Consider the following 21,372-nt stretch of genomic DNA (forward strand, 5'->3'; position numbering starts at 1 on the left):
TTGATACGTGGAAAAACAGTTGCTGAGGAAGCAAGGCGAATTTTGGGTTAGATGGAGGTTAACAGTAAAACTGAAAATTATACGAGAAACGTAATTACCATGGGTCCAGGAGCTCCATTTTCACCTGGAAGACCATTTTCACCCTAGAAATGTATAAAATATGTTACCATTTTGTACCAGAGAAATTTATAATTTATTAAACACTCCATATTATGAAAAATTTTATGGAACCTAAGAAAAAGATACGCATTTTAACAATATCAAGTTTCTATTAGCATTTTATTTGCCATAAATCTCAATTTTTGCATTTTAAAAATGAGAGGATTGGGGCCGGCCCCGTGGCTGAGTGGTTAAGTTCGTGCGATCTCCTTGGGCGGCCCAGGGTTTGGCTGGTTTGGATCCTGTGCGGGGACATGGCACTGCTCATCAGGCCATGCTGAGGTGGCATCCCACATGCCACAACTAGAAGGACCCACAACTAAAAATATACAACTAGGTACTGGGGGGCTTTGGGGAGAAAAAGGAAAAATAAAATTAAAAAAAATTTTGAGAAGTAAACAGAAGTAATCAATGAGCTCCTCAGGGGTGCGCCATCATTTCTAATGTAGGCAGTCCAAGTTATCAGCTTTCAGGGAAACTTTACTAGAACATCTTAATTAGTTTCTGTTATTTAGCTCCTAAAATGCAAAATTCAGGTGAATTTCGGGAAAAGCTAAACTCCAAAATATGAATCATAAATACAACTATAACATTTAAATAAATTTACTTATGAAAGTATGACTTTGTTGTGATTCACCTTTAATCCAGGAGCACCGGTTTCACCCTTTTCTCCGTTTCGTCCATCAAAGCCCTAGGAAGTAAAAGTTTTAAAACCTGTTCATAATCCAGAATGATTGAAAACATTACATTGAAATTTTTCTAACTAGCTTTTACCACATATCAATATTTTCAACAGTAACTTAATACAAAGTTCTTTTAAATGGATTGAAGACATTTGACATTGATTTTATAGTAAAGAATCGGAACTAATTAGGAAGTACAATTTAGTCCAATTAGGAAATTGCCTTAATGTGGCATAGTAAATATCAATTTCATAGATTTTATTTCTAGCAAATTGACAGATTTTTGGCTCAGTTGGTTAAATCTACCTATGTTTTGCATGGAATAAAATTGCTTGATTCAATCTATAAATCGTATTGACTAAATCAATGAATAACATAGCTCTCAATAATACATTTTTATTCTTTTTTGACAGTGGTGATAAGAAAATTAAATTATTCTTTTGCAAGCCTTTCTGTACACTTAAAACTGGCATAATTACTTTGTGTAAAATAACTAGTTAGCTTGGTTAGCAAATAAAATTGATAGACTTTTTAAAAAATCAAATAAATTAGTTGTCAGAATCAATTTTGGGGGGCACATACTCAATTGTCCAATAAGATTGGTTAGACAAGTAAACACAAAGGGACCAGCTTATAGTCCGTTTAGAAACTCTACTTACTCTGTGTCCTTTCATACCAGGGAATCCAGGTATGCCAGCCGGACCTTTGATACCCTAAAACCAATGAAAAGAAAAGATATTAATGAACCTTCACATAGAATCACAATCCACTAGTAAAATGCCTTCTATTTTTAAGTTTAATTCAATTTAATTGTATAATAAATTTCAGGCTAAGATCATTGTGATTACTGCAATTAATTCATTGGATACTGAAGACTTACTGGAGGTCCAGGCAATCCTCTCTCTCCAGGTCGTCCGGGTCGTCCTGATTCTCCCTAGGTGGAGAAATAAACAATACATAGGTGCTTGTGCAGGAGAAAACACATTGTAGCCAATCAGCAAACTGATAACTTCGCATTTTTCTCCTCAAGGCCTCACGAAAATGATTGGGCTAAACATACAGTTGTCAGATCAGCTTTCTTAATAGAAGGAGTGAGGAGGGCTTCTCCCATCTCAATATAAATGTATGAACAATGCAGGCTTCTCGTCACTGAAATATTGTGACTATCTCTCAATCCAGTGATAAGAATTTGCCATTGGAAATTAAATGGGAAAGAAAGAATAGCATAATATTAAAAGTGTTTATAAGTTTTGAAATTCATAAAGTACTGATATCAATTTTTTCATTGCAAGAGGCAGAGAGAAGAGACATTTCTCCTCCCAGTAAGTGATTTATTCACTGGATGAATCTTCTTGACTTTAGGGGTTCTGTTAGTTTAGAATTCAATAAATGATATATGTAAATACTGTTTAGATATTCAAAGATTAATATCCGCTAAGATGTCATTATCAAAATTTTTTGAGTGAGGTTTTCCTCCTGAGATTCTGACATATGGTATATGCTATTCAGAATATTCCAAGTTAAATTTTGCCATATCCCCACTCAATCCTTAAAAACTTACATCTTTTCCGGCAGGACCAGATGGACCTATAGCACCAGGAGGTCCTGGAGGGCCCTGAAAATAAGGAAATAAAAAACAAATATATCTGTAGATTTTTCTGTTATAATCAATTTATTATTACATATTATGTGGATTCCTGGAAGGAACTTCCTTTTAGAAAATATTCTCAATATTTCTCATCATGAAAATGACATATTGAGTTAATATTATACCTATATTATCTCAGCTTTTACTGTTTATTCAACTTATTTTTAATGAAAATCAAAAGTATAATGTACCTGTATTTTATATCACATGTGTGTATTTATACACCCAAATGTACTTCTACAGTTTTTGAGATATTGAATTTTTAAATATATAAGTATTTCCAAATATTTTGAAACATTAAATTAAACTAACTTCCCCTTACTTCTCTATTTACACAGCATATTCTTCTGGACGACTCTATTAGATTATGTTTATTTCTACTATATTAAGTTTCAAAAATTCTATATCAGTAGAGTAGATATAAAGGTGAACTAAGGGACTACAGGAAAACTAAATCCCTGTTTAAGATAGAGGGTTTGTATCCACACCAGGAAATGGACTGTTGTGATGGCTAATCAGCCAGGGAATTCCTAGATTGAATAGTAAGTATCCAAGATATCTAAATCATGAAAAGACTCCCAAAAATCCTTGCAACCAGTTCAAAACCAGTTAAGCTATTATAAAAATACTACATAAATTTTAAATGTAAGCATAAGTTTAATATATTCTTTGTAGGGAGCTATGATAAAGTTTAAGAAAATGAAGGTGGTTTCTATATAGAATTGTCAATTTATTAAATATAGATATACTTGTTACTTACTGCAGGACCAGCTTGCCCAGGTTCACCAGGGGGACCTTGGTATCCTGGAGAACCCTAGTGGATAGAATAACATGTACATATTTTTTAAGTGACTTAATCTTCATAGGATCCCTTTACAACTTGAAGACAGTATGAAATCAGGATTTGTGAATGTAGTCAGTGGATTTTATTCCAATTTATAAAGACTGAAACCAAAATTTTTCAGATCAGAATAAAGTTAATTTATTCCATTCCATCCACTTCATTCCACTGAAACTGAATTGTTTCGAATTTGAAGCCATATTAAAGGCAAATTAAACATGTGGTTTAATTTTACCAAGATTTTAATTGCTAATAGTTGTTGGTGGAAAGGAATTAAATATGAAATTCCAACATTTTTGAAGGAATGATAGTTTCTTGGTTGTGACTTCTCTACTTAATTGGGATCATGCACACTGGAATGGCTAAATTATAGCAGGATCTGTATTATCCTGACTTATATAACATGCACGAAGAAGAAAACACCACTATATATGTATTTCATGGCTATACTTACAGGGGAGCCAGGATGACCAGATGCGCCAGGGGGGCCAGGAGGGCCGGGGGGACCCTAGAATGCAAATGTAAAGGGTAAATACAAAACAAGTGCACTGAAATACACTTTATCCAGGCATCATAGAGATGTCTCTGTTTAGGAATGATACGGACATCTCTAAAAAATGGGAACATATGTCAATATGTGGTAACTATTCATGGATATGATTGATCTTATTAGATCTACAGTGAGGATCCCATTACAAAAATATCACTCTAAATGAAATTCCCACAGAATCAATAAAAATTATTGGTAAGTCTTATATTTTTTCAGTATTTCTTCCCAAAAGGGGATTCAAAATCTGGAAAAATCCATGTAAAATGTTATGAGAATCTCTGCAATGTTAGGATGATACTGGTACTGGTGAAGAAGTGTTTTTTTGTCTGGCAGCCAAACTCACTGAGGAAAAATATTTATCCACATACTATAAATCCTAGTTTCTAAAAATGCTATAAATCAACACCAAAGTTCTCAGCTATATCACTGAGTTACATTGACATGAAGATTTAGATGTGCATATGAGAATCATCATACATGGGACAATGCTGAATTAGAATTATAATCAATTATTTGTCATTGTTCAGAAATATAGGTTAAACTAGAAACCCTTCAGTTTTGTAGCATGCTATTTCTAAATACTGGTAATAAATTTATAAAACTACAATTTGTAATTAAATTTTCTCTTGTAACCTCTTTTCTGGCATGTTAATAAGTAGTGACTTTTTTAGTTTAAGTGTGTTTTTTAGGAGCATGTTTAGGTTTTTTTCAGGTTTTTGATTGAAAAATAGGATTCATAATGTGAGTGTAGCTGAGTAAGACCAGATGTTTACGTAATTAATATAATTTTCCTTCTGGCTTTGAAAGATACAAAAAAGTCATAACTCAAAACTTTAAAGATTTTTAAAATTCTCTTTATATAATTTACTTTATACCAATTTGAAGGGTCTTTTTTTAACTGGTCATTTGGACCTAGTGGCTAAAATTTTGTCCTCTCTAGTTTTACAAGTCACTAATATGGAGTCCAATAATCGGGCAGCAATCCTCCCTAATCCCCGAGAATCAGCATCATGCTCCATTTACACTTACGTACCTGTTACTGGCAGTGAAATGAGAGCCTCCCCTAGTGTAGCTTCTCCCGAGAGGCTGTCTACAGCAAGGGTCTTTTACAGGGGACCATGCATCATGCACATGTGCCCAGGTTTCAATGTTCTTTTTGCTATTTTCTTCTATGAAAACTCTAGGTCATTTACATTGAGGAAAACCTTTCAGGTACAATGAAAATAGCTATCATTTACAGTAGAAGAACTTAAAGACTTGATGAATTCCGGAAATATTTGTATTTGATTTCAGGATTTGAGGTGAGATGTATGGTGATATTGGGCGTTTATCACTCAGGTTGTCATCTAGAAGGTAGCATTTAATGAATGAAAATACGTTAAAAGAAGATTCTGAACAACTTGGATGAGAAAGAGGAAAAGTGGAAGTGAAAAATAAAATTTGGTTAAATTAGGAAATATATGAGTGTGAGACCTAAGCATGAAGGCAGGTGGGCCCCTGTATAGGTGTATAAGGTGTATAAGGAAAGAGTGGCAAACAGGCATGAAATGAGAGGCGGTGAGGAAAAATGAGTTAGGATAGAAGGATCATGATAATGCTACCATTTTATTTCCCAGCCTTACTAGAGGAAAACCTAGTTTGTACAATTCTGTAGTAATACTGGATTAACAGAAGAACCACCATTTGAAATTTCGCCAACTGGAAGGCTGAATAATGTTCTAAAATGCTGAGAAAGACTTGTACATACAACTGGCCCCGGGTAGCCTGCGAGTCCTCCTCCTGCTACTCCAGCCTTGACATCATATGACTCATATTGGGGAGAATAGTTCTGTAGCAAAGAGACCAGATAGATATGATCATATTGGTATATAGACCATAGTTCTTTTCAAAAGCATTTAGAAGAAGTACATGCAACATCTACTATTCACTGATAGAAAGTTTCTGCATGCCAGAGGGTGTAGTATATATTATTTAGTCACCTTGCTTGTTCTGTCACTCTCTAGCTTTAGATGTTAGATAACCTACAGAAATACTTATGTAATGCACAAATCTTTTAACTAACTGTATGCAATGTTAATCTGCAATCATTTGTTCCTATATGCTCTTACTCAAAATAATATTTCTAAGTGATATCCACAGCATTAGAAACATGACATCAAAGACTGTTGGAGCCTTGAGATAATATAATCTGACCTTCTTATTTTTAGCAGAAAAATGAAGTCAAGTAACTTTCCCAACAGTTAATGATACAAGTAAAATTTATATCCCCTCGCTTCTGGTTAATAAGCCTAACAATCACCTAAAATAAACACTCCCACAGAAAATAAGCACAAGAATGATAAAAAGGCTCGTGTGCTTATTGGATTTCATTGGAAATTATTCTATTTTGAATTCTAGGCCTAACAATGGGTTCTGTTTGGTACCAGGATAAGAGTAAGTTAGATGACATCCTTGGCTTCTTGTTGAGTTGATGTTTGAAACACCTTTTTGTAAACTCATAGCGATTTGTCTATATGTGTTTTCTAATTTCTTCTAATTACGCACAGCAGAAATTTTGTCTTATTTATTTGTTTTACATGCAGAATTAGTTGGTTGCCATGCTTTTCAAGAGGAGCATGTTGTACTCTGAAGGCTTGGCAAAAGTAGTTGCAAAGGGCTGAATAATCCTGTTGATTTGAAGTCAATACGGAGTGTTGTCCAGACTTTCAGAGGCTTTACCATTGGAGTTATCAAGGCAATAAGGTATAGTTATAAAGGCAATAAGCAATTCCTAAATTCTCTAGGTTAATTCTTTTAGGATGTGATGGTTCATTGCTCAAACATAGTGCATACGTTATATGCCTGCTGAGAAGTGGGAAATTTTGCAAAGATATAGTAGCCAAAGCATTAGCATTATGTGGAAAAGTGAATATTTATAAAGCACTTAGAATAGTGCCCAGCACATATAAGCACTAAATAAGAATTTGTTAAATACATAAAATCAGAAAATAGACATAAGAAACACACAAAGGTGAGAGGTAATATAGGCTAAAGAAAAGAAAATGAACTAGCGAGTCTTAAAGGCGGGCATGTTTTAGGCCTGGAATGTATTACCTGACCACCAGTAGAGCATGATTCACAGATTCCGGGGGGGCCGGGAGAACCAGGGGAACCTGGTTGCCCTGGGATACCAGGGTCACCATTTCTCCCAGGAATACCAGGAGGGCCCTGAGAAAATCAGAGATAAAAATTAGTAAAACAGTGAAAAGTCCTAGTGATTCAGATTCATTACCAAATTGTAGCTTCTCTGCTTTGTAACAGAAGGAATCAATAAAAGTGATACATCTGCTTGGGAACACATACATTTTTGCCCAAATCCTGTGAATAATTTCGGTATAATTCATTCCTTTGTATATTGACCTATATTTTATTTTTCAAACTGAAAATGGGGATGAAGACATTATACAAAGCTTGGGAAATTTGAACCTTTACATGTACAATTATGGATTCTCAATTTGAGTTATTTTGTGTCATTTAAATGTATGGTACTCAAGGAAACATATGAATGAAGAAAGTTCAAATATGGAAAGGCTGTTAGAAGAAAACCAAAGTGAACTACTCAAGGAATTAATTTCCTTCCACTGAAGAATGTTTACTTACTGGATCTCCCTTGGGGCCTGGACGTCCAACACCATTAGGAGGGCGAGTAGGCTAATAAACGGAAAAGATAACAGATTAAACAAAACATAAGAGCAACCTTCTCATGAAGTGTATCCCAATTTGCATATCTGTTTCTTAGCCCAAATCACATCCAATTCCTAGCTTAAACTGACATTCACCTTTTACTTGTAATACCAACATAATTGTTTGACAGACGCTACTTTCATTTCCTTTCAGGCTCCTATGATATAGGAACTATTCATATGTTTAAATATGAATCTTGAAGATGTACAGATTATCTTTAAACTCACAGCTGTTGGAGGCTGTGGGCAAACTGCGCAACATTCTCCAAATGGAATCTCTGGGTTGGGACAGTCTAATTCTTGGTCGTCACATATTATGTCATCGCAGAGAACAGATCCTGAGTCACAGACGCATATTTGGCATGGTTCTGGCTTCCAGACATCTCTATCCGCATAGGACTGACCAAGATGGGAGCATCCTCCTTCAGCAACTGGAAAATAATTTAGATGGTGTGATATTTTCATACGTTTTGCTGAAATGTGATTTTGTTATGCTGTCAAGACCATTTCCAGTAGCCAACGTGGAAATAGTTTGAAACAGATAATTTTTTCCTTTCATTAAACTAATTTGTGGGTATGTTCTTATAAGCATGCTTATGCAAAAAAATTGCAAATTAAATTACAAAGAATATCATATTGTCCCTACATAATTTGCTAAGTAGTAAGAGAATGCTTAAAATACTAAATCTGTTTATTAATGTCAAATTGGCACACCATAGTAAATTATCCTTAAGACAGTAAGTATTTTACTTTTGTTTGTAGTAAGAATTTAACACCAATGGAAATCCCACAAGCACTTAAACATTTTTTATTAATTGTATAATTGAAAACAAGCCTTTCTACTCAATTGCTATTCTTTATTTTAACAGTAGATGGGAGCATTAAACTATAAAGATGATTTTGTTACTAACAAGACTTTCTGGATTTTCTTAACCTAGTTGAGAAATTCGGGAGAATACGGAGTTACTCTTGGCAGCCCCAAACTCTTCCAGATTCCTGGGAAAACTTTAACAAAACTTATTGTATGTATTGAATATCACTGCTAGCTCTGTTGGGCACTGGTAGGTCAATATGATATGACATAACATATTGCATATCTCATATGAATGTGAAGAGATTTCCAAATCACTAAAAAAAAAGTTTTTTTTAAAAAAACAAATATTGGCAAGTAGTAAGTAAAAATAATATGGAAAAATATGAATCATGATCATGTGTTTTTGTGGCTTAAAATGGTCAAAAATTTGCTTCAACCAAAATTTTAGACTTGTTTCCTGATTATATGCAAGGTACTGAAATTTCAGCAGCTATTAACAATGAATCAGCTTAGGGGTTGCCAAAGTAAAACCTGGTCTCAATTCTTAAGGCATTAGCTGTGGATTGTGGTTAAATCCAAGCTTAGTTCTTGAGGATTACTATGATAGCTTGCCAGTAATTGAGTAAATAAACAAGAAATTTCTAGACATCTGCAAAAATTTTTGCAAACAACAAATGATAATACTGTTCAATATTTGTAGTTTTGTGAAATAGTGAAATTTTATTTTCCCAGAGCCAAGACCTTTAAAATGTCTGCTGAAAGAGGCCTGCTTGGGAAGAGGAAACAGTTTAACAACTACACTTTTTTGCTGCCTTGTGGCCAAGGGGCTGTGAGTGGGTCCTGAGATTTTTCCATCTGGATATATATGACTTTTTAAGATCCCGTTTCTATATTCTCTCCATATCCTAAGTAATAATGATTTAGATCATGCTAAATACTTTGGGTTTAGAGGTTTAGCTGGTTTAGTAAAAGTTCGCAAAAACAGGAGAACTTCAGAACCTGTAGACTCTATGAGGAGCAAAACTGCCTCCGTTCCTCATTTGCACTATGTGCACAAATACAACTTTAATGATTTTGTGCAACACCCTTGATCAGTTCCAGAAGTTTAAAAGTCCACTCTCACTTTGTGTTATAATTTCCCAATGTAGTCTACAGGTACTAAAAGAAAGCATAATTGTTTTACTGCCATTTTCAGCAGGCAAGAAAGGATCTATTTATTTAGAAAAGTTATTCTAGTTCCTCCTCCATGTTTAAAACAGATACATGAGAACATTGAAAAGAAATATTGCCTAAGCTTTTAAAGGAGCATTCCTTTGTACTTAGGGAGCATAAAAGCTGAATGCCAAAATGATTACCTAATTCAAACGAAGTAGACCTATTTAAATGGTGTTTTGAAAGGTATGCTTAAGAGAAGCGCAAATAATTTTTTCCTATTATTATGAACATTAATAATATAAGAGGGTCTAGGCATTAAATTCATTGTTCTCTAGGCAGAACTGACATCTTTTATTTAAGAACTAAGCTCACTGGTTTTCAGAAAAGGTCTAAAAATTTTAGTGAGATAGAAGATTGTTTAATAAATTGCATGAAATGCATTCTTTGATCTTTGCGTTGGCTTTCTTTTTCTTAAAATGAACCATTTTAAAACTTTCTCTAAATTAACTTTATATGAAACGTTCCAATAGATTAGTTTCAGCTCAAGATTTCCCCATTAATAATGTGGGTTTCAGTCTACCCAGCCCCCTTGAAAATACCAGTCGTGTATAGAATGTTGACTAGAGGAGATAAAACTGTATTGTATACTTGAAATTTGCCAGGAGAGTAGATCTTATGTTTTTTCACCACACGCACACACCAAAAGGTAACTATGTGAGGTGATGGATGCATTAATTCACTTGATCATAGTGATCATTTCACAATGTATATGTATGTCAGATCATCACATTGTACATTTTAAATATACGCAGCTTTGTCAATTATACTTCAATAAAGCTGGGAAAAAAGAAAAAAATACCACTAGTTTATACTAATGATTCTTTCAGCTCTTTGTCTCTGGATCAAGAATATCTTTCTGCATTTAACACACGACCTGTGTTATAAAAATTAGCTACTGAATACTGATGATGTAGTAAAGACAAATGAGAATAACAGTTAAAGCCAGGGTGAAGTATCTCATGTTTTAAATATTTTCTCTTCCTATGTGCGTCCTCCGCCTTAAAATTAGTATGATTTTTCCCTTCTGTCTTCATTCTCCCATGTCTACATCTCATTGAAAGTATCAGCACATCACTAGAAATACAGTGTTTCTTCTTTGCTCTGCAAACTGTTAAATAAATGAGCACAATATTGACTTATTAAAACTGTAAAGAAATTTATTAGAATTGGGCTAAACCAAAGTTATGTAAACGAAAATTGTTATTTAGCCTCTGGTTTCTGAATTTTATTAGAAACCATGTGTATTGTGCTTTTTAAAACAGAGAGGTTGAGTTATTTTAATGTACTTCTCTTTTTTTAAAAATGATGGGTTCTAAGTACAAGAAGGAAGTTGGACTATTTGAAAAGTAAGAACTATTGCAGTTTTGTTTGTTACTGTAATTTATTTCATATTCATTTGAAAGAAATTTGACTCTCCTGAAAAGTCAGTTCCTGTAGAAACTTATGGCTGAAAGTCAGACTTGTCTCTGTCACTCTACCTCAGTCACCTTTGTTGACAGAATGGAGAGTTTTACACAGTTTCCTCTATGTTTTTTATCCTGTGCAAGGCAAAATATGGTTGGCAATATGTTCTACCAGATGCTAAACCTCTTACACAAGTGTCTCCCAGCCCTCAGTTTTAGTACCATAGCCTAGCCATACGTGGGAAAATCATGGCGTGTCAAGAAAAAGAATGTTTTGTTTTCAAGAGGAATAAAATGTTCCAGTTAGTCACTTGCAGCCTTTAGAAATGGAATAGAAAATAGGATTCAGAAATAATAGTCATCTCATCCTAGTCCCTGCTTTTCTGAGACATCTAAATTCAGAGCAGCTTTGATTTAAAAAAATAAGTTAAATACCTTTGCAAAAATGTTAAATAAAATATCAAATAATCTCGTTTTTATTATTGGAGAAGTAATAGATTTTCCAATTACTTCCTTTGCTGTTATTGGTTGAACTACGTTTCCTTGTTACCATTTATAATTAATTTTAAACTCGACTTCTCCTGTCACTTGGCATTTCTGTTCCTTATTACAAAGTACAGCTCTGAAATAATTTATTTGTGGTCACACAAGCAATGCAGTAGACTAAATCATCTCCTTGCTGGGATCTAAATTATAAAACAAAATAAAGCTAGTATATGACATAATCCCCTCTCAGCTTCTTTTATTTCCCAGCTCTCTGTTTTGGAACTTTAGAGAAAAAGAAAACCAAGTAACATAATCTAATATTTTTAGATGTAGTTAAAGCTTTCCTTTTTGTTGTTTTTCTTTCCATTCTTCAAATGTTAACTTATACTGATTTGACATAATTTTATGACTAAAATTCTAAAAAATAATGCAAATTATGTTTATCTTTATTCCATTTTGGAGTAAAAATAATATGCCCTGAAGCATCTAATCAAATTGTTAATTTAGCCTGAGTGACAAGTTTAATTTTTTTTCTCTTCTCTTCTTACTGAATCCTTATCTGGGAAAAGGTGTTCTTTAACCTGAAAATCTAAAAATAACAGATGTGACATGCAAAGGATCATAACATTATTCTCCTGTTACTTTAGAAAGTTGAACATTCCATGTGTGACTATAGGGGGTTTATATGGTCTACAGATGAAAATACGTTGGGCTTTTAAATGAGACTAATGTTTGGGGAATATATATTTTTAGTAAATATGTTTCTGCTGCTTATATATTTATCAGAATATCTTAAAATATGCTAGATGAGTTAACAAAACGGACTTTGGACGAAATATCTGTAAACCTTTAGAGATGGCTAATTTCAATTTTAATTTCAATGCTGCTTTGCATGGACAAGGCAGATTCTGCCTATTTTGCTCCCACCAAAAGACAAAAAAACTTAATGATTCATCATTTCTAGATGTTCCCTTGTTTTATTCTTCATAGATATCTGATTTTTATGTCTCCAATTAGAAATTTCTTTTAAGGTGATAAATATTTTGTCCTGCGAAAAATAGAAATAATTAGAGAATTAAAATGAAAAGGATCATATATCTACCCATCAGCAATTGTATTACAATATAATCTGATTAGTGACAAATTATAGGAATACTGATGAAAATATATTCTACTTGGTTTATTACAGTTGGCAAACATCTTTAAATTTTACGTCTGGTAACCAAAATTTTATATCTTACCTTTCCTGTCACTAAGTCACTAAGTGCTTTAATTTCTTCCTTACAGTAGTTTTATTTTCCAGTGTTAGTAAAACTAAAACTAAGTAGAGCTTGCTCAGGATCTCCCACGTTGTAGGCACTGTTCTGAGGGCTTTGCAAGTCTATTTTACTTAATCTTCTCAAAGTCCCCGTGAAGTGAGTGCTATCATAGTCTTCATCTTACAGATGAGGAATCTGGACACAGAGATGGTAAATAATTTTCCCAAGGTTATATAGTGAGGGGAAAAGCTAAGACGAGAACCTAGGAAAGCTGTCTCTAATTTGCTACTCGTAACTACCGCATCTAGTCCCTTTCTGCAGCTTGGAGGGCAGGGCAGGTTTAAAGAAGCCAGCTTCAAAGCTTTGTCCCATTATGGTTTCTAAACCCTGTCAACTTAAAATCAGAGCCTGCAAAGGCAGATTTTGTAAAGGGATAACAGTTTCCAACAGAATATCTTTTCTGTCTGATCTCAAAAAAAGAAGAGACCATCTGGAGTTGAAATCTGTTGTTTATTTTCTCCTGACCTTCTGAAAATGACTTACATCTCCAAGGCCACCCTGATGACATCCAGACCACCAGCAGGATTAACGTGCTTGGGAGACCCAGGGTACGTTTTACTCTATACAAAGAAGCAGGATCCTAACAGCACAGCAGCAACAACAGACACATAAGGCTTCTGTATCCAATGCCAAAAACATATTTAGGATGTCTCACTAAGATACTGATTTTCAGAAAATATAGTTAGTAAATGATTCATATTAATGAACTTATAACTTCCTTAGAGGCTTCTCTTCTAAATTTGGACATCATAAACATACCATGCAGCTCCAAAGAGTGTTTCTCTGATTTTAATTAACTCAAGGAACACTGTCCCTGTTTGCCAGTCTCCACACCAAATAATATAGAAAACAAAGTTTCGGAAAAATGAATGCCATTTTACTGAAGCAGTAATTTCTCAATGTGAGTTTTCAAAGCAAATTTAACTTTTAATGGTTTCTGGATCCTTTATCTTTGGTTTTTACATCCTTTGGGCCTTTTAATTTTTGCTCTCTTCTTTGAACTTTTCATTTTGTTCATTAAGATTACATTTTAAATGGCAATTCTTGACCTCAGTCATGGAAAATACAAGGGTTTTATTAGTTAATCTGAAAGGAATCCACTTCTGCTGTGTTTTCATTAGGCACAGACAGAAATTCTAGTGGTTAATGTAACTTCCCAAACTGCAGTTAACAAATGATTTGTGTAAGAATAGCTATCTCATTTTTTCCGTTGTCATCTTGACATGAAACAGGCAAAGTTTCCCTTTTGAAAACTCTGGATTTTTTTACACCATATGACACCCCCCCACCTTTTTTTTTTTTTTTTTTGAGCATGGAAAACAATGGGACTGAACTGTTTTACAGGGAAAACTGTTTTACAAGAAACAGTGCACTGAGACATTTCCAGAAAGTTATTGTAGACCTGGAAACTTTACAAATGTTCTTCATGTCCAGCAAAGGCAACAACATCTTTCATTTTTAAAACTTTAACTCTTAAGAAATCCACTTTAATCACTTCAAGGCAGTGATATCATTTCATGTTACAAAATAATAGAACTGGGCTACATAATCTTTGGAACTCTGCACCAAAGAAGAGTCATCCGCAATGGAAACCATGGCTTTTTGGTAGAGGGCGCTCTTCTCTCTGAGTGACAGCTCAGGGTCTGGCGTGCGACTCTAGATGTGGAACAGGGGCTTTCTGAGGAGCTATTTTTCAGTCTCAAATCTACTCCTGGGAAACTTACAGCCAACGATTCTTGATTTTTTAAAAGAAGCCTGTAGCTGAGACATCAACCCAGGAATCTGAATTAGTTAAAAGGTACCTAGTCACAGTCTTTCCTTCTTTCCCAGAATTCTTCCAGTGACTTTGGTCTTTTCACTCATACTACTAAGATGTTTGATTCCAGAATTTAATCAGAATTCCTATTCACCTACAGACCTTTAGATCGTCTGATGTTGAATACTCTGGAAGTGGTAAAGAAATGCAAGGTATCATGAATGAAAAACACAAAATCTTGTATCAGTACTTTATTCACTTAGAATTTATGTTATTACAGAACTCAAGATAATTTCTGGTTAAATCATAAGTGATTTAAAAAATAGATTTACCGATTCAAAGTTGAGTGTTAAACAGAAAAAATGTACCTTTTTCTCACCTTTAGAAATTCATTAGCTCATACATTTTCTAGGGCATTATATAATTTTTAGTATCTCCTTTCAATGACAAACAGTTACAAAAGTAAGAAAATTCTGGATTTAATGTTTATTTTATGTTCTCTAATTACCTAGGATTTAACAGAATTTTAGTTCTAGTCTTAACTTTGTCACTTCCTCATTGTGTAATCACAACCAAAATTCTGAACCTATGTTATATGACCAACAATGAAATCTGTGAGCAATCACACAGTCTCTCCTCTTAAAAGTACAATTATTTCTAGTGATTTTATGCTATATTTTTTCATTAGTTTAGTATGTTTGATTTTAGGGAGAACACAAAGCAGAAAACTTGAATGTTACTTGATCAGTTACAAGTTCTCTCTTTAAATATAGTGGAAAACAGACATAATCTGTAATAAGGAACTGATTCTGAATCCATTTACAGTTCTGTAATTCTAAAGGAATTAAAGACGCACAGTTCATTATCACACTGAAATTACAAGTGTACCAAAATATCATCTCAAACATTAGAACACTTTTAGTTAAAATAAAGTTTATCTCTTTGCCCCAATGAAGCAATATTACTTAGCAATAGCTCTCTATCCATTTATCTATCTATCTAATAAGTAGTAGCTAAAATACTTAGGTCACATAAGGACTACATCAGAAACTTGACAAATATTTGAAAAAATAGTTATATGTTATATGTGGCATAGTTATATGCGGAATTTTGAAAAGGGCCATAGCATTCAAGCTTATTTGAATGAGCTCATTTGTGTGGCAGTATGTGTGTTTGGCAATGTTTTATCAGTAATATACTAATTTTCTTAGGAAAGTAGTGTTTAATATTTAAAATTCACACGTAATATTTTTAAATCTCGTTATAAAATACAGAATCCAGCTGTGTAACATTTGTCTTGGCTTTGGTTATGTAGATGTAACTACGTCTGTCAGCCACTAGGGGGCGAGTCCTTGTGTTTAAAATTTGGCATGTTTATAAACTACAGGAAATACAAAACAGACCACATTGCTTTATTAGTGGAATAAAATATACGAATTAAACAGAACTTTCACAAATTTATAAAAAGACCAAAATTCTTTGTGAGGACATGTTTTATGCTCCAGAAAATTCATGCAAGTAGACTAGAAGTTGGTGTTCATTAGAAGTGTGCTACTTCGCTGTGGGCTGCTCAGGGCATGTATGCCCCAGAACTGCATATGAGTGTCCTTAAGGGGCTGTTCATTCAGCCACCTCCTGTAACCTCCCTCATTTAGTTCACCAGCAGGGTTTTTTTTTTTTTTTTTAATAAAACCTGTAGAGAACATAAGATGTACTATGCTTAAAAACGTATTTTTCATGACAAAAACAAGAAGCTGAACAGAATCCCTTTCAACTTCTTTTGAACCTAAAAGCTACAAATGTATTAGGAAAATATAATAGCTATTTATTATTTTCTGCATCTAAAGAGGAAGGGAAAATAAAAAGAATTTATCGATGTAAAGGTAATGTAGGTATCAAACACTTTTTTCCCTTCTAAAGTTGAATTGAGAAGAAAAATAGCCATAGAGCTAATAAAAGATTGTAACCCCAGGCACCTACAAATATTTTGGCCATCTTTTGAACTAGACACCACAGATTTGTGTGTTTTCCAATAAATGGGAACTCTCTGAATTTTTTTTCCAGAAATCAGGAGAATTTAAGAGCTTTAAAAAAGATGAAAGTCTTTATTGAGGTGAGAGTGTGGTAGTAGTCATTTGGTATCCTAGCCAAGGACTAGAGTTGTAGCATCTTCTGGGGGAGACAGAATAGGGAGGGAAAGGGGAAAGAGGATTGAGGTTCTAGGGAAGGAAAGGGGTAGGGGGCAAGAGGAGAGAAGAAAGAAAAGAGATGGAGGCATAGGGAGGACACATGGGAATGAGGGAGGGGTGATAGAGGAGGAGGAGAGAGGAGGAGAGATGGACTTGCCTAGGAAGGGGGTGGAGTGATGAGTGAAGGAAGCAAAAGAAGGAAGAGGTCCAAGGCAGCCAAAAGGGGTGGAGAGATAAGAAGGAAGGGAAAGGAAGGGAGAAGAGAAATAAGGGGGAGAGGAAATGAAGGGAACAAGGAACATGGGCGTTGCTTCTTTTGTAGCCACAGGCTGAACATAACTGAAGAAATGTCACTGGGTATTCCACTCCCCCTCAACTTACATATATGACTTGTGAGGATATCAAAGATATTTGATAGTAAAAACAGAAAACTATTTTCAGACACCATGTTTGCAAAAACTATAGGTTTAAAGAGAAACACTTTTGATTATGTGCAAATGGAAATTGATGTGTAATGATTTCTTTTAGCTCCTTCAAATTTAGCATTTAAATATTTATTCCTGTAAAAGTTTGTATTCCAGTTTGTCCTGTATTTTCATGACTAAGGTGAACACATGAATTAAAAGAAATATTTTCACATAATCAAATAATGAGACAACTGTGGTTTGGGGGAAATTAGAACATGAAAACCATTGTTTGCACTTAGAAAATACAACAAATTAACTTTTTGAAGTCAAGCAGTATAGTGTCTTTACCTTGTTTGCAGAACACTGAAACATTCCTGTTGAAAATATTTTTAAAAATATTCTCTTCATTAATGCAAATGCCGTGAAAATGCAGAAGATGTGGAAAACACTAGACCCTTAACAATATGCTATTAGAAAACATGTATTAATCAACCATGGAAGTGCTTGAAACAGCATAAAGACAGAAACGATGAAAAAGTTTTAGCAGTTTGAATCCGTTTCAAAGAACATTGAAGATATTATCTTGTCATTTTATAGAAATACATTCAACAATTCTAATAATGTATTTTCCTTTAGACTATTCTTAATGCGTGCTATTTTTTAAATGCGTTATCCTATTGGGAAAACAATACTCAATACTCGATCCTTACAAAGAATCCAGCATACAAAGGAGAACATAAAACTATTACAAGAGTCCAATGACTTCCAGACTGCGGAGGGAAGCATTCCAAGATGTTAACCATCCAGGAGGGGAACTTTTAAAAGCCATTTTAAAAGTTTCCAGCACCGTTAACATGCAAACAAGTTAGTACAAGAACATCTTTATCTTAAACCAGAGAACTTTTAAATAGAAAGTCACAATATTCTTTCTGAGCAAATGTAAAAAGGCACCATCCTGTTAAGTTCTACGCTTCACCGTTGGGAGCTTACAGAGGAAAGTAGCTTTTAGGAGACTGATTTTCCCTTTACACCTCTTTGTAAGGAGAAGTAAAAATAAAAACCCCCGTAAAGTTTCTGGAAATCAGTACCTACTCACCTTCCTGTTGTGCCAGAATAAGAGTGGGATGAAGCAGAGCAAGCAGTAACCAGGTCCCCTTTTGCACAAAGCTCATCATGTCTAAATATCAGACATGAGACTCTTTGTGCAAAAAGGAGAAAAGAAAAGCAGTTCAAAGTAGCACCATCAGTTGCTCCCTGCCCTCGAGCACCGGGCCCGTCATAAAACTCAGCCACTGAGATTCCTGTGCTTTGGCCTTAAATAGGAAAAAGTTTGGCTTCCCTCACTTTCCAGCCCCTTTCTGAAACATGAGAGCAGCACCCATCCCCTCAGCAGTAAAAGAAATGATTAATATGTCTTTTTCCCTTATAGAAGACACAACCCACAAAGGGAGAAAAAGAGCACATCTGGAGCTTGTGTGCATCTGTTTATGTATAAGATGTTACATATTTTAGTCACATATATGTTTGTATAACTTAAGAATATATATCAAAATGCTCTGCCTGGTGTTTAAATAAAAGAATTAAATATATGTACTTTTTGTTTCCTCTTATAACATTAACAACTGTAATTTTGAGAAATCCCTTGATGCCCTTGTCTTGGGCAAGGCTAATTTGCAAACCTTATCTTCCTAGAAGTTTTTTTTATTGGGATTTTGCCAGGATCCACCCTAACTCAATTTAAGTAGGGAACTGTGAAAGATTAACTGGAGGAAAAGCCTCTGCCTGTCCCTTCCGCTCATCCACCCACCCTGGGTCCCGGAAGCTCAATTTCAGGTAAATGTCAAAAGACTCAGCATCTGAGCTATGTTTGAATGGCATCTGAAGAGTTAGATGCTTATCTATAGCTGTTTCTATTTCTCACAAATATCTGTAGCCAGCCAAACAGTGATTTCTTCTGAGATCTCAAATTTTTATGCTGCCTGAACAGATTTTTCTAGAGAGAAATTTAGACTTTTCATGTCTTGACTTTGTAAGAAACAAAAAGAGAAAGAGCCTATCCCATGGAATATCAAAGTACCAGAAGAAGGTCTCATTTTATCTGGATTAGTATAAAGATTGGTATAAATATTTCTAAATTTATACTTTTATATGCATAATTTCCAGGCCACATTAATATACGTAATACACACATTAATAATTTTCAATATATTTCTGGATCTAGGGAATAATTTCTGGGTTATATTTGAAAAAGGGGTAAATGCCATTTATAGGTCTTTGAAAAATCTTTGTAAGAAAAATATGCTTGTCCACAGTGTCCTTATTTCTAGTAATCATGATATTTCTTTACGCCCTAGTCATCAATCCATAGTTCATTCATCTGTATGTTCCACACAGGCTCTTCAATTTTGATCAAGGTCATCAGCATTTATTTTATTTTTTCTATGTTAACCATACTCATCTCCATGAATGTATGTGCACATAAAACTCTCCCCACTTCACAACAATTCATGGAAGTCATTTCTCTAAGATTCAGCTCAAAACTTTTGTCCTTTAAACTTGTTTTCATCTTTCTCTTTCTCCCTATTCATGTTACCCAATTTTTACTCAATTCATACGCTATATGTACATTCCCAGGTGTATATCTTTTCTGTAAGCATGGACAGTGGCTCACTTGCCTCCCTACAGACCCAGTTACAAAAATTACAAAGATGTCCTAATATAGATGACATCATCTGATGACAGGAAAAGAGAACTAGTTGGACCAAGCTCTTGTGCATCTTTTGATTTTAGAGTGGAGAGTCACAACTTGAAGAAAAAAAAGTAACGATTGAACTGTCATGAAGATAAACTTTTCTACTGGATCAAAATGGAGATGTTGGGGAAAAAGACTATTAGATACATCTTTCTGTCTTCCAATCATCTTTATCCTGTACTTTAAAAAAATTCCCTTGTATTTAAACCCATTCAGAAATATGATTCATTTTTCTCCTGGTGTCTTTGACACTTGCAAAAAAATTCATATATCTATTCATTATCTTAGTGTTTTAGATGGTTAATGAGAGTTGAAGTTTATTGAATTTCTTCGTTAGAATTATTTCCCAGTGTGAAAAATTAGGTGTATTATTTTTTAAATAATGCTTTTTATGCTTTGTTTTGGGCATTACATGTACAATTTCTATTGTATTTTTGGTTTATCCTAAAATTCTTAACTAAAATATTCTTAAATAAAAGTTTTACACTCATGGGAAAAATTCATGATTGATGCACTCATTTAAGAAAAGTTAGCTGATATTTTGCACATAAAAGCATTGTTGTATTTTAAGATATCCATGAGAGATCCGGAGATAAGAAATCTCATACTCCAGATTTTCTGATTTAGCATTCTTCACTATCTTGAGCATTTTTAGAGGTCCTGTACCAGAATCCTTTGCATTCTGTATCCCAGATCCTATTCCTCCTCCTCATGTCAGTGTTTTCTAATACAGTGTCTAGATGGGTGTGGATCTGAGCTGGTGTCATGACTGGGTAAAATACACACACTGGTGAATCCTATCATGCAGTCCAAGAGCTGGTGTTCTCATAGTAATCTAGACATATTTTTTTCTATATATCCCTGACTTCACTGACATTAACCAGCTCACATAATGTTTCGTTTTGCTCTCTGGATTGCATTTGGAGTTTTAACACAAATCTAAACACCTGCAGCAGCCAAAACACTGATTAATCTGACTCTCCTCTAACAAAAAGAGTGACTGGAAAGATGAAGCAAAGCAAGGGTGTGGCAGATTATCAACCAAAAATTCAAATCCTTTCCAGTTCATTGGAAAACGCATCTTGGGGGAGATGCATAAGCACAGCTGTGATGAACTCAGTAGGCCAGTGAATGTCAGCAGTGCTCTCTACAATAATAGCAAGAAGAAAATCGGTTATCTCCATCATGAAAAACACATGGAATAGAAGTCTTTCTCCCTCTCCCTCTCTTTCTCACTTGTACTGCCTTATGTGTGATCTTCTTTTTTAAGCCAAGGAGATGCATTATTTTCATGGACATTTTCTATATGCCTTCAAATCACTGTAAGCCCCTTTAAAATGTATCTGTGATAAGATTCACTTAAAAATACACTGAATCCGTGGCAGAATTGCTGCTTAAAATAGGGTATCTTACTACAATTGTAAAATA

General features: G+C 34.3%; 1 protein-coding gene across 1 annotated transcript in view; it reads right to left on the reverse strand.

Moving 5' to 3' along the window:
• Positions 1 to 18,492, reverse strand: part of LOC124233463 (collagen alpha-1(III) chain) — a 40,062-nt gene extending 21,570 nt beyond the window's left edge. Inside the window, exons 1-12 of the mRNA XM_046650565.1 lie at positions 18,289 to 18,492; positions 7,832 to 8,034; positions 7,521 to 7,571; positions 6,975 to 7,088; positions 5,629 to 5,709; positions 3,786 to 3,839; positions 3,251 to 3,304; positions 2,404 to 2,457; positions 1,723 to 1,776; positions 1,502 to 1,555; positions 797 to 850; positions 99 to 143 (exon numbers count right to left, since the gene is read on the reverse strand). Coding sequence (XP_046506521.1) covers positions 99 to 143; positions 797 to 850; positions 1,502 to 1,555; positions 1,723 to 1,776; positions 2,404 to 2,457; positions 3,251 to 3,304; positions 3,786 to 3,839; positions 5,629 to 5,709; positions 6,975 to 7,088; positions 7,521 to 7,571; positions 7,832 to 8,034; positions 18,289 to 18,367 — 897 coding nt within the window. The 5' untranslated portion in view covers positions 18,368 to 18,492. The remainder of the gene's footprint in view (positions 1 to 98; positions 144 to 796; positions 851 to 1,501; positions 1,556 to 1,722; positions 1,777 to 2,403; positions 2,458 to 3,250; positions 3,305 to 3,785; positions 3,840 to 5,628; positions 5,710 to 6,974; positions 7,089 to 7,520; positions 7,572 to 7,831; positions 8,035 to 18,288) is intronic.
• Positions 18,493 to 21,372: the final 2,880 nt, after the last annotated feature.

The sequence above is a fragment of the Equus quagga genome, unplaced genomic scaffold (genome assembly GCF_021613505.1).
Source record: "Equus quagga isolate Etosha38 unplaced genomic scaffold, UCLA_HA_Equagga_1.0 203_RagTag, whole genome shotgun sequence".
Taxonomy (NCBI): Eukaryota; Metazoa; Chordata; class Mammalia; order Perissodactyla; family Equidae; genus Equus; species Equus quagga.